The sequence below is a fragment of the Astatotilapia calliptera genome, chromosome 13, assembly GCF_964374335.1.
Source record: "Astatotilapia calliptera chromosome 13, fAstCal68.1, whole genome shotgun sequence".
Lineage (NCBI taxonomy): Eukaryota > Metazoa > Chordata > Actinopteri > Cichliformes > Cichlidae > Astatotilapia > Astatotilapia calliptera.
Window position 1 is genome coordinate 26,913,255 of NC_137434.1, and position 19,859 is coordinate 26,933,113.

At 39.1% G+C, this 19,859-nt stretch overlaps 1 protein-coding gene across 2 annotated transcripts in view; it reads right to left on the bottom strand.

The window, feature by feature from the left end:
• Nucleotides 1–2,362: 2,362 nt before the first annotated feature.
• Nucleotides 2,363–19,859, bottom strand: part of cdh11 (cadherin 11, type 2, OB-cadherin (osteoblast)) — an 87,612-nt gene continuing 70,115 nt past the window's right edge. For both annotated transcript variants that reach the window (XM_026191194.2, XM_080288216.1), the window contains 9 exons: nt 18,882–19,069; nt 11,570–11,683; nt 11,313–11,452; nt 10,740–10,876; nt 8,780–8,901; nt 8,522–8,639; nt 5,249–5,500; nt 3,610–3,761; nt 2,363–3,303 (listed from right to left, as the gene is read on the bottom strand). In XM_026191194.2, coding sequence (XP_026046979.1) covers nt 2,938–3,303; nt 3,610–3,761; nt 5,249–5,500; nt 8,522–8,639; nt 8,780–8,901; nt 10,740–10,876; nt 11,313–11,452; nt 11,570–11,683; nt 18,882–19,069 — 1,589 coding nt within the window. In that variant the 3' untranslated portion in view covers nt 2,363–2,937. The remainder of the gene's footprint in view (nt 3,304–3,609; nt 3,762–5,248; nt 5,501–8,521; nt 8,640–8,779; nt 8,902–10,739; nt 10,877–11,312; nt 11,453–11,569; nt 11,684–18,881; nt 19,070–19,859) is intronic.

Genomic DNA, 19,859 nt, shown 5'->3' on the forward strand with positions numbered 1-19,859 from the left:
CTGTCTACAATGGTCGTTTTTGAAATGAGCTGGCCATGTCTGTGTTTATAAATTAGTGCGTTGTTAGTAGGTCCCATGACAGGACTTTACATTCCCATTAGTGTGTTTGGGACTTCATGCTAATTTGCTCTGTTTAGTAAATCTGACCTTAATCTGGCAAAGGCTAGAATGCACTGCTTTAAGTTTTAGGATGGGGTTCAGTAACCAATGGGTGATACTAATCAATTCCTGATAATAATGAATGAGGTCCAAGTGTTGGGCTCCAAGCACCATTGTGCTTAAGTGCATTGTTAGAGAGTTGTTACCATGTTATTACTCTCAAGTCATAAAGTTAAAATAACAGAAGAACTTATGTTTGTGGCAGTGTGTTTTTCAGCTCTGTGGTTTAGTATCAACTACATCTGTTTGTAGGTCAGTAGCAAAAGTTGAGCCAGCTTTAGGTATGTCTTTATTAGGATTTTACTGAAATAGAACTGAAGTTGGTCTGAAGATATGTTTTTAATATGATGAGTAGCTTACAATTATGACTTCATTTATTTTCTTTTAAGCATAGAAATAATGAGTTTTGTGCATTTGACTCAAACTGAGTGGGTCCAAACATAAAATGTGATTTTGTTTTTATATATACATATTTAGAAGACTACATGTTCCTAATTTAAAAAAAAAAGAAAGGACTGCAGTTTCCAAAGTGAACACAAAGTTGACTCCCAAACACAGTCCAGTATCATTTTATAAAAAGAGCATTTATTTCAAAGGTTTTTTTTTTCTTTTTTTTTGCTTCGGAGATTGAAGCACATAGTAAAGCAACAGTACAATGTTCAGAAAATATAAGTGTGATGCTGTAACATTTTTTTTTAATCTTTATCTTCTTAACACGTTTTTGTTGTAATACTGGAATATTCTGCATGTATACTAAAATAAGAACTTTTAAAATTGTACAAATTGGTACCATAAAACTTGACAGAGAATAAAAACGAGGCGTTCTCTCACTGCAACAAACACAGATTGCTAGTTTTCCTCTTGAACAGGGAGAAAGAACAAAGAAATGCCAAACAATGAAAAGAGAAACAAAAATGAAAGAAATGAGAGGTTGTATGGACACAGGCATAAACCAAGTCTGTTTAACTTTAAGCAGTACATTTCTTACGGCCGCCTAAAAATGAGACTAGAATACCGTGTAGTCTCTCCACGTTTAGGCAACTGTACAGATAGTAAATCTGAGCTGCAAAGAGTTAAACCAAAATTTCTTCCCATGTAGCTGCAGCCAGTAAAAGAACAGTTATAATAATGATAACAATAAGAATAGAAAACAACAATAATAATCATAATAATATAATAACATTAAAAAAAGAGATTGACCAAGAACCTACACATTTAAAAAGGATGTTTTGGTTTCAGCCTCAGCAAATGTGGTTCTGAAAACATACTTATGTTATTTTCCAGTGTTGTTATCTCTATATAGCAACACATGTTGATACAACAGATGTTGCCGCCAACATGCCGTGCACGGTACTGGAAAAAGACACAATGCACATTTTACCAATCTACATTTACTGTGCTGGCAGACTCAGTACATCCCATCTAAAGACTGTGCGGGGCGCAGGTTGGATCATCAAAGTGATATATCACGTCAGCACGTTGCTCTGTACACACCTAACATGGAGAATAGTTTGCTTTCTGAATATACGTCTCAAGTTACAAAAAGAAACAAAAGGAGAAAAAAAAAAGAGAATGCACTGCGTTGCAAGAGTGTCTATTAAGTTTAAGGCGATTTTTAGAGCTCACAGGTTTGTACTCATTGTGACTGATCATCATCAGTGGACTCCAAATGAGGAAGTGATCATTCGTTGGTAGACTCGGTATGGGGAGTGATTGTTGTTGTGAGGAATGGGGACACAGGGCGAGGGCATGGAGAAGGGCAGCTTTTTCTTTTCAGGTCTTCTCTGCAGTGAAGAATGAAAACAAAGAATCATCCACAGTTTGAAAATTGAATCCTTGTTGAGTCTGTCTCTTTTTGAGAGTAGAAAAATTTTATCTGTGTAGCATTTTCAGTCCTTGTGTGTTCCTTTGTCTTTGTGTAGCTACTGAAGATAGCATTCTCTTACTCCTTACTCTTGTTGTGTTTTTACCCCTGGAGTTGTTGTTTATTTATTATAAGGCCACCATACTGTGAAGATGCTGTGAGCATCTTCACAGTATCAACAACCCAGAGTCGGTCATGCCATCAAAACGACAGTACCTGCTGAATTCGGCACACACGACATGTCGGCAAAATCATTCCATTTGATTTTTGACCCTACTAACACATCTGTACATTTTATTTCTATTTAATAACATCAGGCAGTTGCTGGAATCCAAACAAGCTCTTCCTTTAATTTATTTCTCTCCCTTCCTCTTTGTCTTTGAGAGATCAACAAAGGGGATGTACTCCACGCAGAAACCTTTCAAGGGAATAAAATTTCCCTCAACAACCATAAAAGAAGAATGTGAATCCAGTCCACAAAAGTATATAGAACCTCTAATAAACTAAACATTTTGCTAAAAGCAAGTCATTTTGACCATACAGCAACATTTTTTCCATCAAATTACTCCCAAACAGACAAATTGCTGACATAGCAAATCTCCAAGCCCTGCAATGTTCAAGTCTGTAGAAATAGAAGGAGGGAAAGAGACACAGAAAGGACAAGGAAGATTTGGGAAAACCGGGAGTGTTTCATGTCCAGGTGTTCACAATGTGTCCATTGACAAATCATTTTGGAGGACTGGAGCGTTGCCATGGAAGGGGGAGCTGTTAACGTTTGTTGACTAATTGGCATGAACTGATCAGTTGGTAGTTGGTAACAGTTGGGAACTGGGGAGTGTTAACCCTCAGTTAACAAATCCTCATGGAATCAAGAAATCAGAAATCGGGGAGGCGTCCACTCAGTGAGACCACTGTTAAGAGTCTTCACCATCATCAGCATCATTAATGGAGCAGTCTTTGGTCCCGTACAAATCTGCCAGCTTCTTAAACCTCGGCCCCCAACTCTGCAGATAGTCATAATCCAAGTCGGACTCTGTTGTGACAGACTCGAGGGAACTCAATGACCCGGCCAATGATCCTCTGCCTTCATAGCCGTAGATCTGAATGGAGTCGTAAGGAGGTGCAGTCGGGTCACTGTCAGCTTCTGCAATTCGAGTCTTGATGAAGTCATCCACATCAACGCTGTTGGCTGCAGGACGGCCAATGCCGGGCCTGATAGGATACTGAAGTTCTGGTTTGATATCCTTTCTTGGCAGGAAACCGTTGGCACCATCTGGGTTCTGAAAAGTCAGAGAAAGAGAGAAAGGACACTACCGTCAATTATAAGCTTACAGATGTATATTGCAGAGAATGAACAAACGTAAGAATTGTATTTATCTGCTGGCAGATAAATCTGGTTAATATTCCACCTTAAGTACTTGTAGGTTTTTAGTGTAATGTTTATATGCATAAGCAGAAACTGACAGTCACAGATTGCTTTTGACCTGCCTGAGGCTGAAGCAGCAGACCCTCAATTTTCTCTTTTCCCCATAGACTTTTATCTTTAATACCAAGATGGTTATTGCCACTCGTCCTCTCACCCTTACCTGCAGTGTGGCAATGTCGAAAGCCTCTGTGTCCTCCTCACCGCCTCCCTCGTCATCATAAGTGATAATATTCTCCCGGATGTCTTCCTCCTCGAAAACTATCAGTGGCTCTTTCTTCTGACGCCTCAGTGCAACAAACAACACTACTATTGCTGCCAAATAGAAAACAAAAATGCAAGGGTTTATATTTCCATTTAAAAAACATTTTACAAAAACCTTCATGATTACAGGTAGTAGACAAGTTAATCGTGGATAATTAGTGTGCACTGTGGGAGGTTGCACCTTGGACATTTTAATTCATATCATTATTGTATTATGTTATACACGCATGCCATTTTAATTCTAAATTGTCATCAACATGTCAAACTCGTCAAAGGTTTTCAAATGTGTTGTACTCTGTGTAAAATGCAGTGTAAATTAAGGTTGAAGAATCAGCTAATGGCTTGTGAAAGATTTTCTGTTTTGAAAGCATATTTATGATGAGATATAAGGCTAAAAATAGATGTGTTTCTGTGTGTGTGTGTGTGTGTGTACTCTAAAGAACTGTCTTGTGTGCATGTGTGTTGTAATAAAAAAAATTTCAACCCAAGCAGACAGTGTGTGTATGTATGTATATATATATATATATATATATATATTTCCTGCGCATAAAGGATAACAATACAACAGCGACTATCGCTGCTCTCTTATGATTGAGCTGCAGCTTTTCTGTCTGACACATACAGTAGGCAGCAAAGAGGCGGCAATGGAGACCAATTGAAGTGAAAGATACTGTTCTTTTTTTTCTTTTTTCTTTTTTTTTTAGTTGACAGCTGCGCTTGTTACTTGTAAGCACAATCAAAACCTTAGCGGCTAAAAAAAAGCCTTTACCAAACTACCTTTTCAGCAGGCTTAAACACTGACAAAAGTGGTACTTTCAAGCTCTTCCATCCACCTAATAGGTACACCCTGACTATGAAAAAACCCTACAAACGCATCCCTGTGGCTTTGCCTCCTAAACTCTCCAGAAACCTCTGGAAAAGGCTAAAAAACATTAAAAGTCAAATGTTAATATTTTTTGTACCGTTTCTTTTTATATAAATAGTTACATATTAAAAACAGTTCAAATTAATTTAATAATTTGGCTGTGAATAATTGATCTTACTTTAATGGATACATTTTTATTTTTTACTGCACTACTAAAGTTCTTCATGTACTCCCAAATTTTTCAGTGTGGGGCACCTGTGGTCCTTGGAGATGAAAGTAAATGTCAAGCCCTGCTATTGCAACATTTCCAAGTACAATGTGCGAACCCACACTAAGTGATTATGCATGGATGGGGTATGAGAGTGATTCTGTAAGTGCTTATACATAAGTGATTCCTTGACCTCTACTCTTAAGAAGATCAAACGATGCAGCACAGTTTGAATGAGGAGTCAAAAATAGGAGGCGGCCTGAGTCAATTGCTGATGTTTCACCTCAGTGTAAAGTAAATGTCAACCTTTTTGGTATTACTAGAAAGGTTTGCAGTTAAATGGCTCAGTCTATAAACACACCCTATGCAATTTTAGAGTGGCCTCCCTAAAATTTGATCCAGGAATGAATAAATGTCATATATTTTAGTAATCCCCCCTCAAGAATTAAGAATTTTGTTCCTTACCAAGCAGAATGACAATACAAGCCAGTATAGCTATCAGGGCTCCAGTGCTAAGACCAGCAGGAAGGACGTAGGGCTCCACATTACAAGACAGAATTGTGTCTTTGCTGTCACAGGAGCAGACTCTGATGGTCAGGGTGTTGGTGCTGCTCATAGCGGGAATACCGTTGTCGTTTATCTCGATGGGAAGGTAGTAAACATCCTGGGTGAGACGACTGAATCCTTTACGGAGCACATAAATACTGGCTGTGCTGTCTGTAGATGGAGAGAGAAATAAGGTGGTGAATGTGATGAAATGATGGAAGGTTGTTCAACTTCCAAAGGACTATAAAAAACACATGCTGCTGAATGTTTTGGCTTTTATGTGCAAAAACTCACATAATCCACCTTTGCACACATTTTTCTTCTTTAGCATTGTCCACACACACAACTATTGCTGCCCTAACACAGCAGCCAATGAGGTGTGACTTTGATGACATTAGATTTATATTTAATAGTGGGTCCATTCATCAGTTCAAAAGTAATCAAAGACCAGTTATTGCTGTTACGACACCAACTTGCTGGCTCTGCCTTTGTACCCTCTTTTGTCTGCCTTTTTTCCATCCCTCCCATGCCATTCTTTCGCATTTATATTTTATTACCAACAGAGGATTACACAATATGAGGCATTTCAGAGGCTATATCGCAGGAAAAACAGTGTCTAACTTGTATATTAAAATACATAACAAAGCCATACAGGTTAAAAATGTACAAACTACTGATGTATAATAATAAGGTATAAAATGCAGACAGATCTCCTCTTGGAGGTTAAATTTAGTATGAATTTAACCCTAAAACCTACAAAATTTAGGACAGACAGCAATTTTTTTCAAGCTCTGTTCTATTTTTTTTTTTATCACTGCATGTCATTTTTAATAATCCACCTTTATTTTTCCATCTTGCTTTGTGTTTCCTAAAAACCTACAGGTTATGCAGATTGTTCCTAAATTCATCATTTTTTTTCTCTTTTCATGCTTCCCAGTTGTTCTTTACGTGTGATCAGGTGTAACGACAATCTAAGAATTATACTTCCGTGAAATCTCTTAACATTTCCAGAGAGTTTACAAAGAAGTCAAATGGTGACTCACTGTAAGCTTTACTGTAGATTTACAATATAAAATCTTTGAGTCATGCAAAAAAACATGTTACATGTCACTTCCAGTACATTACAGGAAAAAGAAAAGGAAGATTAAAAAAAAGGTTCATAACTTCTAGCCAAAAGCTATGAAAGTTACTCCAAACCCCACTCCCCAATAGAAACATCTTTCTGTTACTGATGTCATTTGTTGCCTCCTGCCAACACAGCCACTGTCTGAAAGTTGTATGTGTGATGCAGTGTGCAGGTGCGTGCTTCTCAGTCCTCTGAGAGGCTCTGGACTCTTTTCTGTCTGTCTGCGTTTCTGTTACCGTGTGGTACTGAAAAGGTCACCCTTTTGCAGTGTTCTTCAATGATAGAAATCGCACACATTTCAAGCTGCTCATTTTAAGAACACACCTAGACTTCTGATAATATAAATCTTAGTTCAACACATATCACATTTCCACTTGTTATTGCTTTGTACTTCAGTATTTCACATCATCTTCTATAAATAATAGGGCTGGTCAATATGTAATTTCAGCAGTGAAAAGGAAGGAAAACTAAAACGCATGCTACGACTCTTGATTTCTCTGTGCAGCTGGCGAAATGAGTGAAGAACAGGAAAAAATCACAGAAAAGGAACATTTAGTTGAAAAGAAATGTATGGGTCTGTGAGGTGAGTTTAGATTGGACTCGGGCTCGGTTAGTTTGAGAATGCAAGAAATGCACGGGGTGCATTTCGCCTGTCCTCTCTCTTCTCCACTCTTTCTGCTTTCCCACAGCCATTCAGAGTGGGTCCGTTTGTGCATCCCACCCCTACTCTATTCAGTGAGGAGGCTGATTAAAGGCTACACATTACAGGTCTGCGGTGAGCCTCCACCTTACAGTGGAATTCTATGTACTACTACATAGAGCAGTGCTGATGGAAGAAACAGCCCCTTTCCTGAGGAAATGAGACGGATACCTCAAATGAAAAATAAACTTCTGGTTTACTTGTGGTTCCTGAGATATTTCAAAGTAGAATGGAAGGCAGAGCCTTGACATTTCAGGTTCCACTTCTGTGGAATCAGCTTGCAGTCTGGATTTGGGAGACTCTACTTTCAAGATTAGTGTTAAAACTTTTCTTTTTGATAAAGTATATAGTTAAGGCTGGATCAGGTGACCCTGAATTCTCTCTTGGTTGCACTCAGTGTTTCTTGTCCACTCACCCTTTTCATAAATATGTGTTTATACACCACTCTGCATTAAATTAATAGTTATTATCAGTCTCTTTCACAGCGTGTTTTTCTTTTTGACCTGTCTTCCTTCCATGACCCTCAACATGTCAAAGCAGATGGCTGCTCCTCTCTGAGCCTGGTTCTGCCTGTTGTTCTTCCTGTTAAAAATACGTTTTTCCTTCCCATTGTCTTCAAGTGCTTGCTCACAGGGGGCCATGTGATGGTTGGAGTTTTCTGTATTATTCTAGGGTCTCCTACCTTACCTTACTTCTATAAAGCACCTCCAGTGGCTGCTGTTGTGATTTGGTGCTTTATGAATTGAATTGAACTGAAGAAACACTTGAACTTCTCCAGTGTTTAATGTAATAAAGGTTGTTATGGGATTAAATAAAGGTCTTTACATATGTACTATAGTCTCTCCAATTATTTTGGAGTGATTTATTCTTAAAATGTAATTTTACTCATCCACCTAAAATACCTGTATTTTCCATATTGCAGTTTATTGAAACAACCTTTTTTTCAGTATCATGTGGCTTAAATCTATAGTAGTGTTCTCCGGATTACCTCGTTCTCTTTTCCTTTTTTTTCATCTTGCTCCCAGAACTAACAAAACTTAATTCAATCAGCTGGCCCCCGAAGATGTATGTACAGACGGACAGAGACCCCACTGCAATTAATACAGCCCGCAGGACATGTGTGCATTCATGTGCGTGTGAAATTCAGAGCACCTGCTGATTTCTACAAGGTACTGTAAGCCTCCATCTGGTTATGCTTTGATCTAATCTGAGTGAAAGGGGGAGAGAGAGCGAGAAGGAGACAGCAGATGAAGAAACGGTTAGACTGGCTAAAGAAAAGAATGGAAAGAGGAAGGGGAAACAATCAAAAAGCGGGGGGAAGCGAAGAATTGGAAGGGATGGAGAAAATATTTTAAAGGTCATCTACCTCTGTTGTCTTTGAGGGAAAAGTTATGGTTATGAGCAACTTCTGGAGCAAGGTTGAATGTGAAGTGTTGCCTGTAAGCCATCTCATCCTTGTCCACTGCGCTCAATGTTTCGATGACCTAATACAAACAAATTAAAATGCAATTGGAAGGAAACAAATGAATGTAAATACTGTTTCTGGATACATTTAGCTTCACCATCATCCCACCAAACACGTGCATTTTAAAAAAAATTTATCATCTCACACAGAAAGCCTCACCTTTCCCGGTGCGACAGTTTCACACATGAGGACCTCATTGTTGGTCGCGAACTCTGGAGGGTTGTCATTAACATCTTTCACTTTGATGTTAACCCGCACTTTGGTGTCTTGGTGATGGCCCCCTGCATGTATAGTACACACAGTGCAGTGCAAAATCATCAGTATTTTGCTCCATATAAAAATTCAAAGCAGTGTTAAAGTTATTAAAGCCACAATGTCATTTTTATGTGAATTATTTGTGATTGTCTGTGTGTCTGTATTGTAATCCGCATTTGGCATCGAGTGAATGGAAAGACTGTGAATATTTTTCATCTAAATTGCCTGTCAATCAGTCAGCCACTCAGCCAGCTATTTATTATTTTGATTTGCAAAAATTATAGACGAGTTTCTGAGACATCAAAAAAAAATACACTCAAACAGAATGGCACTCATTTAGTTGCAGCTCCCAGAAATGTCAAGTTATGCCTGCTGAAGATTAAATGAAGAAAAAAAAATGTGATGCAGACAGAATGATGTCTAAACAGCCAAAATAGACACAAAAAATACAACATCCAGAATATTAACTCAGAAAGATGGAGTGCACTTTTCTTGCTTTTCATCTTTAAAAAAGAAAACCCATCCATTTCAGTGCTGTACTGCCTTGCATATTTGCAATTTTAGTCAGTGTGATTTTCCACTACCCTGTCATTACTAGGCATTTATTTAGCTTCCCAGGGTCTGTATGTGGTTAGCATAGCCTGCAATGGTCCTAGCATTGTGGGCGGCAAGTCCGTTTCCATCTGTCCGTCTGGCGTCTAGCACACCACAGGGAAACCACGCAGCACTCTGCTAGTTTGAGCCCCAACCACAGAATACCAGGGTGGGGCCTCTGTGGCTTGAGGGAGGGTTGTTGGGGATAAAGCCAGGGAGGGAAAGCTCCAGAGGGCCTGTGGGTTGACTGGCATCTCCCCTGTTTCTTCCCCACGTATGCACTACAGTAGACTGTTAGGGTGGAGCTCATAATTAAAAGTTATAGCGGTGCTTTAACTGTATTTACTTCTCTTTTCATTTCTGTGGAGTTTTCACCAAAATTCTAATTTTCATGTAAAGTAAACTAAAAAATAAGCTCATTTAAAAAAAACAATTAAAATTAAGGAAAACAGTTTAGGTATAATAATAATAGTTAAAGTCTTGTTGTTGCCTTTTTTCTCTACTTGTTCTTTGCCCCCTTATACAATTAACATTTATCAAAAGCCAGCTCAGTGTAGCAGATCTTAGTTTTCATTTCTGGCTAGTTGCATACACTAACATTAGACACATTCCACTGAGTTATAGATGGGTACACTTATCAGAATGATACCACTAAGTCTCAGCTGTAAAGCGTGAAGTCAGTTCACCCCCTCTGATTCCAGACATGTAATTAGTTCATCAAGATTTAGGCTTTTTGCTGCTGACAAACATAGCAAAAGGGTTAACTTTAGTCCCACCAAGAGGAGAAAAAAATTACAGCCCGCAGCTTGAATCCACTTAAAGTCTGTACATAAGATGTCATGGAGTGTATCCAGCACCACAGGACGACAGCCCGGGCTTCGGATGCCAGCAAATGTACAGCCTGGTGGCTATCTGGGAATTTTCCATCTGTTTGTTCTTGTTTGACTTTTTCTTCTCATACTACATCAGCGTGTGTGGTTTCAGTAACAGAAATGACACAAAGGCTAAGTTCAAACACAGGGAGAAGCTCATTAACTCCCAGAATGGCTGAAAATAAAATAAAATTTGCACTTAGGTGTTGTTTCACTTCACATTCAATTGTATCATAAGGGTCTATGAGTCCAAACTGTATATATATTAACTTTTGCTATGCATATAATGATAAATAGAAGTGTGTCTGTGTAGGCCATATTTAACAGATCTATAGGGACTCATTTACCACACATCAGAATCAGTCCCAGTTGTCTTGTATTTCAGAGTGCATACATACCAATCTCTGTAGCTGACACAGATATATTATGCCAGGGCTGTGTTTCTCTGTCCAGTGGTTTTGTTGTGGTTATCATGCCATCTTCTGCGTTTATACTGAAGAACTGCTCTACATCTGTGTACCGAGGGATCATGTACCTATACAGAAAGTTAGGACTCATGAGTTATCGGCATTACACATACGAACTAATAGATTAAAAACAAAATACATATATACTACAATACGAAATACATATAGCATGCAGTGTTTTCGTTTTGTACTATTTTGAGAGTCTAATAGTCTAAATCCATTTTTACAAAATGAGTCTTGTTATGCCTTTGTCTTATTTTGCATCCTTGCTCTGTTGAAAACATCTTTAATAGATAATATTAAATAAAATATTCTACAGCCTAACATCATATGATGTTAGGCTGATGTGAGTCATATTGTTTGCTCAGTGTGGCTGAATGAAGGCTGAAAGTTTTTGTTTTATTTTTGTGATGTTCCACAGTGAAAAGGCAGTTTCTTTCACTGCCACAAGCCTGTCTTAATTAACGTGTTTGTGTGTTTTTATAGCGTGAACATCTCTGTTACCTGACAGGATTGTTGGCAACATCAGTGTCCTTAGCATGAACTCGCCCCACCGGAGTGCCTGGAGGGGCATTCTCCTCGACCTCAAAAGTGTAACTTGAAGCTATAAAGACAGGAGGCTCATCTGCATCCTCCACTGAGATCTACGAGCATAAACACACAATAAGCAACAACCTGTAAGGGAGTTTCTCTGATATTTGTCTTTTTTTTTTTTTTTAAGTCTCAAACTCGTGTCATATATTTGTTGTTTTTATCTGTACCTTTATTGTGGCTTCATCTTTGTAAGGGCCCCAGGCAAGGAACTGGGGGTCAATGTGAGGGTTGGATCCTTCCACCTTCAGAGTGTATGACCTTTTTGTCTCAAAGTCCACCATCTGAGAAAAGGAAAGGAAATAGAAGCTATTAAAACAGCCCCCTCCTGTTTTTAACTGTAAACACTTGAAACCTTCTTTTCTTTTTTTGTCTTTTAATTAGTTTTATCTGCAGGAAAACACACATTACATCATTTGCTTTGTGAAGCGTATGTGCGCACTGTGCACTTTTAAGGCCTTGTGATAGGGGGAGCTGTTGCTGCACGAATAACAGCAGACACGTTAGTTGCAGTACTACAACTATCACGGACCAACAAAAGTAAAAGTAATCCAAATACCAACTTTAATTTCCAGATGGTTTGTTATCCATGATATAGCATATGATATGATTATTTTGGGACCAGAATGAATCATTGGGTTGTTTCTTTCCTGGCTTTTTTTAAAAAAATTTTTTTATCGCCAGATGAAAACAATACCTGTCTGCCTTTAATGAGCTGGGATTAGGTTTGGGATTTTGGGACACCACATGATAAAGGGAATGGAAAGCAGGAGATGAAGCTTCAATCTAAGACCAAAAGAACAGCAGGCAGGTGACAGTTAGATTATTTTATCTATAATAATATCATCTAAATATCCATCCTTCAGATAGAGAGAGGTAAATTAAGCCTTACTTTACCATTTAAAGTCACTGTCATTGATTTACAATACCACTGGCAAGCCGATGTAAAACCCTTAGATTTAATACGCTCTTATTGAACTCAGCTTCAGCTCACTTACTGAGTATTGGTAGAAAACCCACTCACTTTTAATAGCTTCGATTTTGAATTGATTTGAGTGTGTGCTTTGAGGTATTATGCTCAATGTCAAAAGCGTACATTTTCCTCTCATCACATTTCCATTCAGTCATTAAATAATTAGCACATCAATTATAAAGCCATGACCCTCATCCAAACAGTCAGCCTCATGGTATGCATCTAATGAATTTTCCTCTCCATCCTACTGACTCCTTTTGTGATGTACAGGCTATATGCTACTGCAGGGGAAACTTTGGAGTCAACAAATGTGTTGGCAAGCATTGTATAAAAGCTGTGATACCCAAGAGGTTTTCGCTGCTATTATTACGAGGATTCGTGTGTTGCCAACAGCACTTGGCTGTGACTTCATCTGCAGCCCCGTCGTAGCCATAATCATAGTAGTAACACTCTTCTGGGTATCATTGCTATATTATAAACCCAGATAATAACCACTTTCCCTCGCTACTATTTTTCCAGCTGGTATGGGGACGTTAAACTGGCAAAGTCCCAGGAGCAAGCTTGATCTTTTCATTTTCAGGCTACCAACACTTAATGAAATCCCAGTGGGAGAGAGGGCTCATAAGCACAGTGTGAACCGTTAAAAGCAGAGAGAAGCTACTAGAGATTTATGAGGTTGACAAACTGGATGCTAAACAAGTCTACCGAAAGTAAATATTACGGATTTAAGCTGCTGATCGAAATGATTATCCTTTGCTGTGTGTTGAAGGCAGGCAGTCCAACTTATCACGGGTACATTGCCGAATCTAATATCGCACTGAAGGGATAAAATCCAAAGTGCGGTCTGTGATCCAACATGGAGGCAGGTAGATAATACCTTCTCTCAGTGGATTCTTCCACACTCATTCAGTTGCAGTACTATTCCACTGCTGTTGTCAGTGAAGGTGTTTAGTGTGATGATAGGTACAATAGTAGTAGAATAGATGTGACCCAGTTCTTTCATTTTCCCTTTTGCGTCACACTCTCACAGTCTCGTTTGTGCACTCTCTTTTTTTTACCCCACATCCAGTATTTTCATTCTCTCCCTACTTTTGTAATCAGTGTGAGATGATAATAATAATAATAATTTTCACTATACTGTCCCCCCTTCCTATTGCCTTCTTGAAAACACAAGCAAACACACAGCTTCTTAATATTCTGTGGACTGGTTTCGTCAGGACACAGTTGAAAGAGAATAGCTGATTAAAGCTCATCCCTGTGTGTGTGTGTGTGTGTGTGTGTGTGTCTGTGAAGAAAGTGAGAGAATAGAGATTAGCGAAGGCTACTCTTGACGTGTGAGTCTGCATGCGTGCTCTTGTGTGTGCAAATGAGTGCCTTTAATTTTGCGTGGCACTGCCTTCGGGGGGCAAAAGGCATTGATTTCCCCCGAGAGGCATCAAGACCCAATAATCTCAAATGTGCACGTGCACGTACACAAAATTACTACACAAACCCTGAGCTGAGATGCCATCATCAGATTGAGAGGAGTGTAAGTGAGGCTAGCAAGGTGAGAGCACCTCTCATTTGTCCTAATGCTCAGTTTAAATCACCATCAGGCTATTAAGCTGTTATTCCAAGAGACACAGGGAACTGTGACAAAGGATGCTCATGTCAGTCAGTGGCCTTGCACACAAACAGCATTTAAATGGGCATGGAACTGTGATTAGCTCAAGGCCATAAACTGTATATAAGAGATTGGCACAGCTACAGTGACTCCAGACTGCTAATGTTAAAGTCTCAACATTAGCAGTCTGGCTGCCATTGCATTGGCTGTTGGAACCAGAAGTGACCAAATTTTGATCACAGGGTTGGGTGCTAAGCTAGCTTCATAAACTGTGTGGGTCGAACTCACAGACACATGCAACCACTAATTCGTGCTAAGTAACAAAATAAAGTACAAGACTTTCACTCACCAAAACATAAACATAAACTGGTTACATGGTCTGCACCTTGTTATTCGTGGGATAATTCCACAAATTATACAAATACGGCAGTTACTGGCATTAGCATTGACAAGACCTTGACAGCCATTGATGATAGCTACCTATGTCTTCACACCTGTCAATCAAAGTTTCACAGTTAAAACCATATGTGTCTGTGCGGTTGTTATAAAGGGGAAAAGTATCCATGGAGGCCAACATTATTTTAGCACCAGGCTTTAAAATCTGCTTTTAGTTTACTTGGACATTTTAACCACAGATTGTAGATAAAAGACGGTCACCATGACATCACCCACTGGTTAGCGAAGTCCCATTGTGAACTCTCAAGCTGAGCATTTTTGTTGTTTGCTATCCTGGTGTTTCGGCATGATGAGCAAAGGGAGGATCTGTCTGTCAAATGCAATGACAGAGCAGAGATTATATATCTTATCTCATTGGAGTAACTAAAAAGTGTTGCTGGGTAGAAAGACATTGTGCCTAGCACGCAGGTACTGTAGACCTATTTTGGATAAGTGATGGATGGAAATATGAGCAAAGCCTTCAAATGTTTCAACTTATTTAAATTCAGTCATTGTTTAAACAAGTTCATGTATTTAAATGAGTCTAATTTTTGTGTCACAAAGATTAAATTCGGAATGTCTGTGTCTTTTTCTGTTCTTGCACACATGTATGCACATCTGCATATGTGTCTAACACTGCTGTTACAATGAGGTCACTTGTCTATACTTTCAGCTGTGTTGAGTAAGATGTTTACCATCGCTTTTAGCATTTCACAAGCAGAGAGGGTTCTTTGCGCTTGCTGTTGGATAAAGCCAAACACATGTCCACACACAACTGCACCCACGCAAACATAGTGCACCACTTTAGTGTAATCAGTTGATCTCATTTCTTTGATTGGAATCCCTTGCTTTTTTCCTAATCTGTCCGCTCAGCCAGGGGTTTCTAACAACTTCTTTGGGGGAATCATGGATAAAAGTGTCAGTATTTTGACTGTTCCAGTCTGTATTTCAGATTCTCTTCAAATCTAATAATGCTCTCCTGAGAGCTTTCAGTCATAACCATACTTGTATACTATTAGGTTATGCCTAAATTGTGAGTTAACTGCTTTGCTTCAGGGAACACGAATGGTAGCTATCAAGAGAGGAGAGCAGAATTATCACTCACTCATTTCTATGCTTAGTCTTAGTGACACCAGTGGGAAGAGTACTCCTAACCCTGGCAGTCTTAATGCCATCCTAGAGTTCTGACTTGGAAAGGATTCACTCATGCAGACGATTGTGAGGGAGGAAAAAAAAAACATGAAACTGACTTGTATCGATTTATTCACACAGAGATTTTCCCACAGCATCAGTAAAAGCGAACTGTGGGTTAAGGGTGGCTGTTCTTTTAAGTAACGTCATTGCTGTCTGGATAGGGAATGCAACTTACCACAAATGGCATCGTAAATCATCCAAGCATATAATTACATATTTCAATATCAAGTCTTTTACTAAACTTGGACTTGGTTTGGAATTTAGGAAGAAAAGTCTTTCTGTCCCATTCTGAACAAAGAGAGATTTGAGTGTACATTTCATTACTATTTTTCCTGACACATTAACAATATGACCATAAAGGCTTTTTCTTTTTTTTAACTGAGAGATTCAGAGGTCGGATGTCCTAGAAGGGAGAAGCAGACTAGTACAGCTCAGTGGAAGATTCAGCTCATAATCCTGACCTGAAGCTACATATACAACAATGCTTCTGTGTGTGTGTGTGTGTGTGTGTGTTGTTCGTCAAAGAGAGAGAGAAAAAGAAGAAATGAGTGAAATTCTGCGTGTCTGACAGAGCATTGTGTGCATTTCTGATGGCCGGATCGACGGGGTACAGTTGAGAGAATAAGGGACTGGTTGTGTGCAGGCATTAGAAAGACAGAGACTGAGAAAAAGTAATTGTGTGTGCTGAGCTGGATCACTGAAAGCCACAGTTGTAGTATGTGTGTGTGTGCATGTGTGGGTTACAGTAACAGTGCAGAAGATGAGCTCTGTGGCCTAGGGAAGCATGAAAGTTAATGCACTCTCACTCTCACAGACATAACCATGGACTTTGGTGGTCATATCAAACAATATGAAACTGTGAAGGTTCAGAGAAGGGAATAGAACAACATTTCTGAGCTGCTTCAACCCTTTGCTTGATATTTTTATTTCTTTTTTTCTCTTTACTTGGCTTCACTTATTTCCTAATGCAGTACTTCAACACACAAATATGGACAGTGGTTTAAGTCTGGCTTGGCTGAGGTTAACATTAAACTGCTTTTTCTATAGAAAAAGTGCTGCCTCAACTACATTTCTCTGCTGGCAAATTGAAAAGTGTGCAATGACGCACACATAGTTTCCATAAGAGCTAGCTGTTGAAGCAGCCACTGTCAAATAACAGACCTTTGACAAAACGTTCATTACCAGAAAGTCATATAACTATAACTTTCAGTGTAAAAGGCAAGCAAAACAGAGTTAAATAACTTTCTAATCCTTTAGACATTTGTATTTAATTGAAAATAAAACAAATAATGTTGAAAAGGAGAAATGTCATTCTCATTTTCCAAAATGTTCATTGCTTTAAAATGCTTAAAATCTATGTAAAAGACTGCATGGGTAAATAGTTCCAGATGAACATGTAATAATCTACCATTAGCAGCAAGTTTAGGGATTTCATCATCTAAACTATATAATATCATTAAAGGATTCAAAGAATCAAGACAAATCTCTGTAGGGAAACATAACGTCAAAAACCAATAATGAATGGCCATAATCTACGGACCCTTGGGTGGCACTGCATTAAAAACAGGCACTGCTCGGTAACAGAAATCACCGCATGGGCTCAGGAACTCTTCAGAATTTCACTGTCAGCAAACAGTTTAATGTTACATCCACAAATGTAAGTTAAAACTCAACTCAACCATGCAAAAAAACTGTTTATAAATAATGTCCAGAAAAGCTGCTCCTATATCTTGAAGGACATTGAAGATGAACTCGGGTGAAGTGAGAAACTATCCAACTGTAAAAATAAAAGTTGAAAGTGTTTTTGGAGATCATGGAGGAGCACAAGGACAGGGATTTTGGGGCTTATTATCTGCACCCATTTCTAAACCCAGCACCGGTGATAGATCTGGATTACTTTATTAGTACACATGGGTATCTCTGTACTGAAGGAAGGATATACCAAAAGGCTAACCTACTACCAACTACCCAAACAGAAAGTGCTTAGTCTAACTTTTTCGCATGTACATTTACTTGTGTAAATTCTTCAGTAGTTTGCATAACATAGTTCAACAGCCGTTAAGATGGCAGTAAAAATGTCAAAACTATGCTGACTCCAGTTTTCCCACTCCTCCCCTAGAACAGCTGTGAATGAGTTCAGTCAATTTTTTATTTTCTTTGGTTAACTGCAGCCCTCCTGTGAAGGCACCATTATTACTGTCTAATTAAAAAGGCTTTAGAGGACCAAAAGATGATGTATTTCACAGGAAATTTCCTTTTTTTTTTAGCACGACAGTATCAAACTGAACATACTGATAAGATGCATTGCAATTCACTGCTTACATCAAATAAACATTCATCAGCCATTTTTTATTTGGTATACCTTTTCAGCTGCATGTAACAGCAAACTGGCTAGTTACATGAGAGCAACTACAGCAGGTTGTCAAGACAACCAGCTAAAGTTCAAACTAAATTTCACAATAGAGGGAAGAAAGGTGATTTAAGTGACTTTGAATGTTGCATGGCTGGTCTGAGACAGGCTGGTCTGAGTACTTGAGAAACTGCTGATCTACTGGGATTTTCCCACACAACCATCTCTGGGGTTTATAGATAATAGTCGAAAAAGCACGAAATATCCAGTGTGCGTCAGTTTCTGGGTTAAGATGCTTGTTGATGCGAGAAGTCACAGGAGAATGGCCAGACTGGGTAAAGCAGTCCAAAAAAGATTTGTCATAACCAAGGTAGTGACGGAATTTGGCATAGGCAACATGAAAGCATCCTGCCTTGTATTAACTGGCTCAGACTGGTGATGGTGATGTAAGATGGCGATGTGGGGGAATTATTTCCTCGCACATTTGCCTCTTAGTACCAACTGATTATAACTTAAATGACACACCCTACTCGAGAATTGTTGCTGATCATGTCTATTGCTTTGCCCCAACTTTGTTTTAATTTTATCACTTGATAAACCACAATCTAATAAAGTAAAATGAGCTTACTCATAAACCCATGGGAATCATTTGAGAATCCACTGAGCTTCAAATTGAGTTTCACCCTATTGTTTGGTTGTCCAGACCAATGCGTTACTCCTTTGAAAAACTACTAAAAACCCACTCTAAACTGTCATAATCAGCAAATACAGTCAGCATAACTAAAGGGCTAAATATTTTAAGAATTAGTTGGGGTCTAAAGAGATGGCAAAATAGTTAAGATAATTGAGTAACTTCCATCTGATGGACCAAATCCAAGGGAGAAAATGCAGTTTTAAGTTGCTAAGTTTCTTTCTTTCTTTTCTTACCTTCTTCAGTTTAATCACAGCTTCTCTGGTTTCGGAGTCTGTGGTCAGTTCAAACATGTTGATTCCGTCTCCATCTATTAAGCGGTAATTCACCAGCCCGTTGTCTCCAAGGTCGGGGTCTTTAGCTTTAAGACGGCCCACCTCCTCTCCTGCGACTTTATCCTCTGACACAGACATCGAGTACACACCTGGAATATAAAAATATGTGTGTCGGCTTCTTGGTGATGATAGTGATGACTTTTGGTCACAGCTTGCTTTTGTATTCAACACTGTTCAATTCTTGGCTGGTTGCCACTGTGTTTACTATCTGAGGCAGGGTCAGTTTTGGAGGGCAGTGAGGGATTAACATGAACTATACCATCTGTCTCATATGGCCCAAAGGATATTAATATCCCCTGTAGTGTCAGGTGTGTGTGTGTTTGTGTGTGTGTGGGTATGTGAAGAAGCAGACACCTGGTTTCAAGAATGGGAACAGTATGACCATATGTCTACTCGCTCCCCTGGTTTTTTTCCCTTTTCTTCTGCTCTTATTATCTCTCCCCTCAGTTCAACCTGAACCACTCATCCCCATTTCATCTAATTTTACTTTAGCCTCTGCTTATTTTTTCATAACCCCCTAACCCCCCCCCCCCCCCCCCCGCTCTCCTCTCAGCGCTATTATCTTATTTATTTTCTCTTCCCAAATCTTTCTTCCTCTATCTTTTCCACGCTTTACTATTCTTGTTTGTTTTTTCTCAATTCCTCCTCGCCTCTTCTTTGCCCCTTCCTACACCAAGATTTGGGCATTGAACACAAAGTAAACTCTACATTTATGGGCTGTACACCGTTAGCGTGTTTATCCTGCTCGTCCAGGTGTGGCAAACCTGTGAATCATGAAATTCAGTCTGTCATGTGGCTTCTGAGCGATTCACAGGACTTGATCCATTCAGCCTAAATCCCTCCTGCCACCCTCAGGCCTGTTACTTTTTCCTCACATCT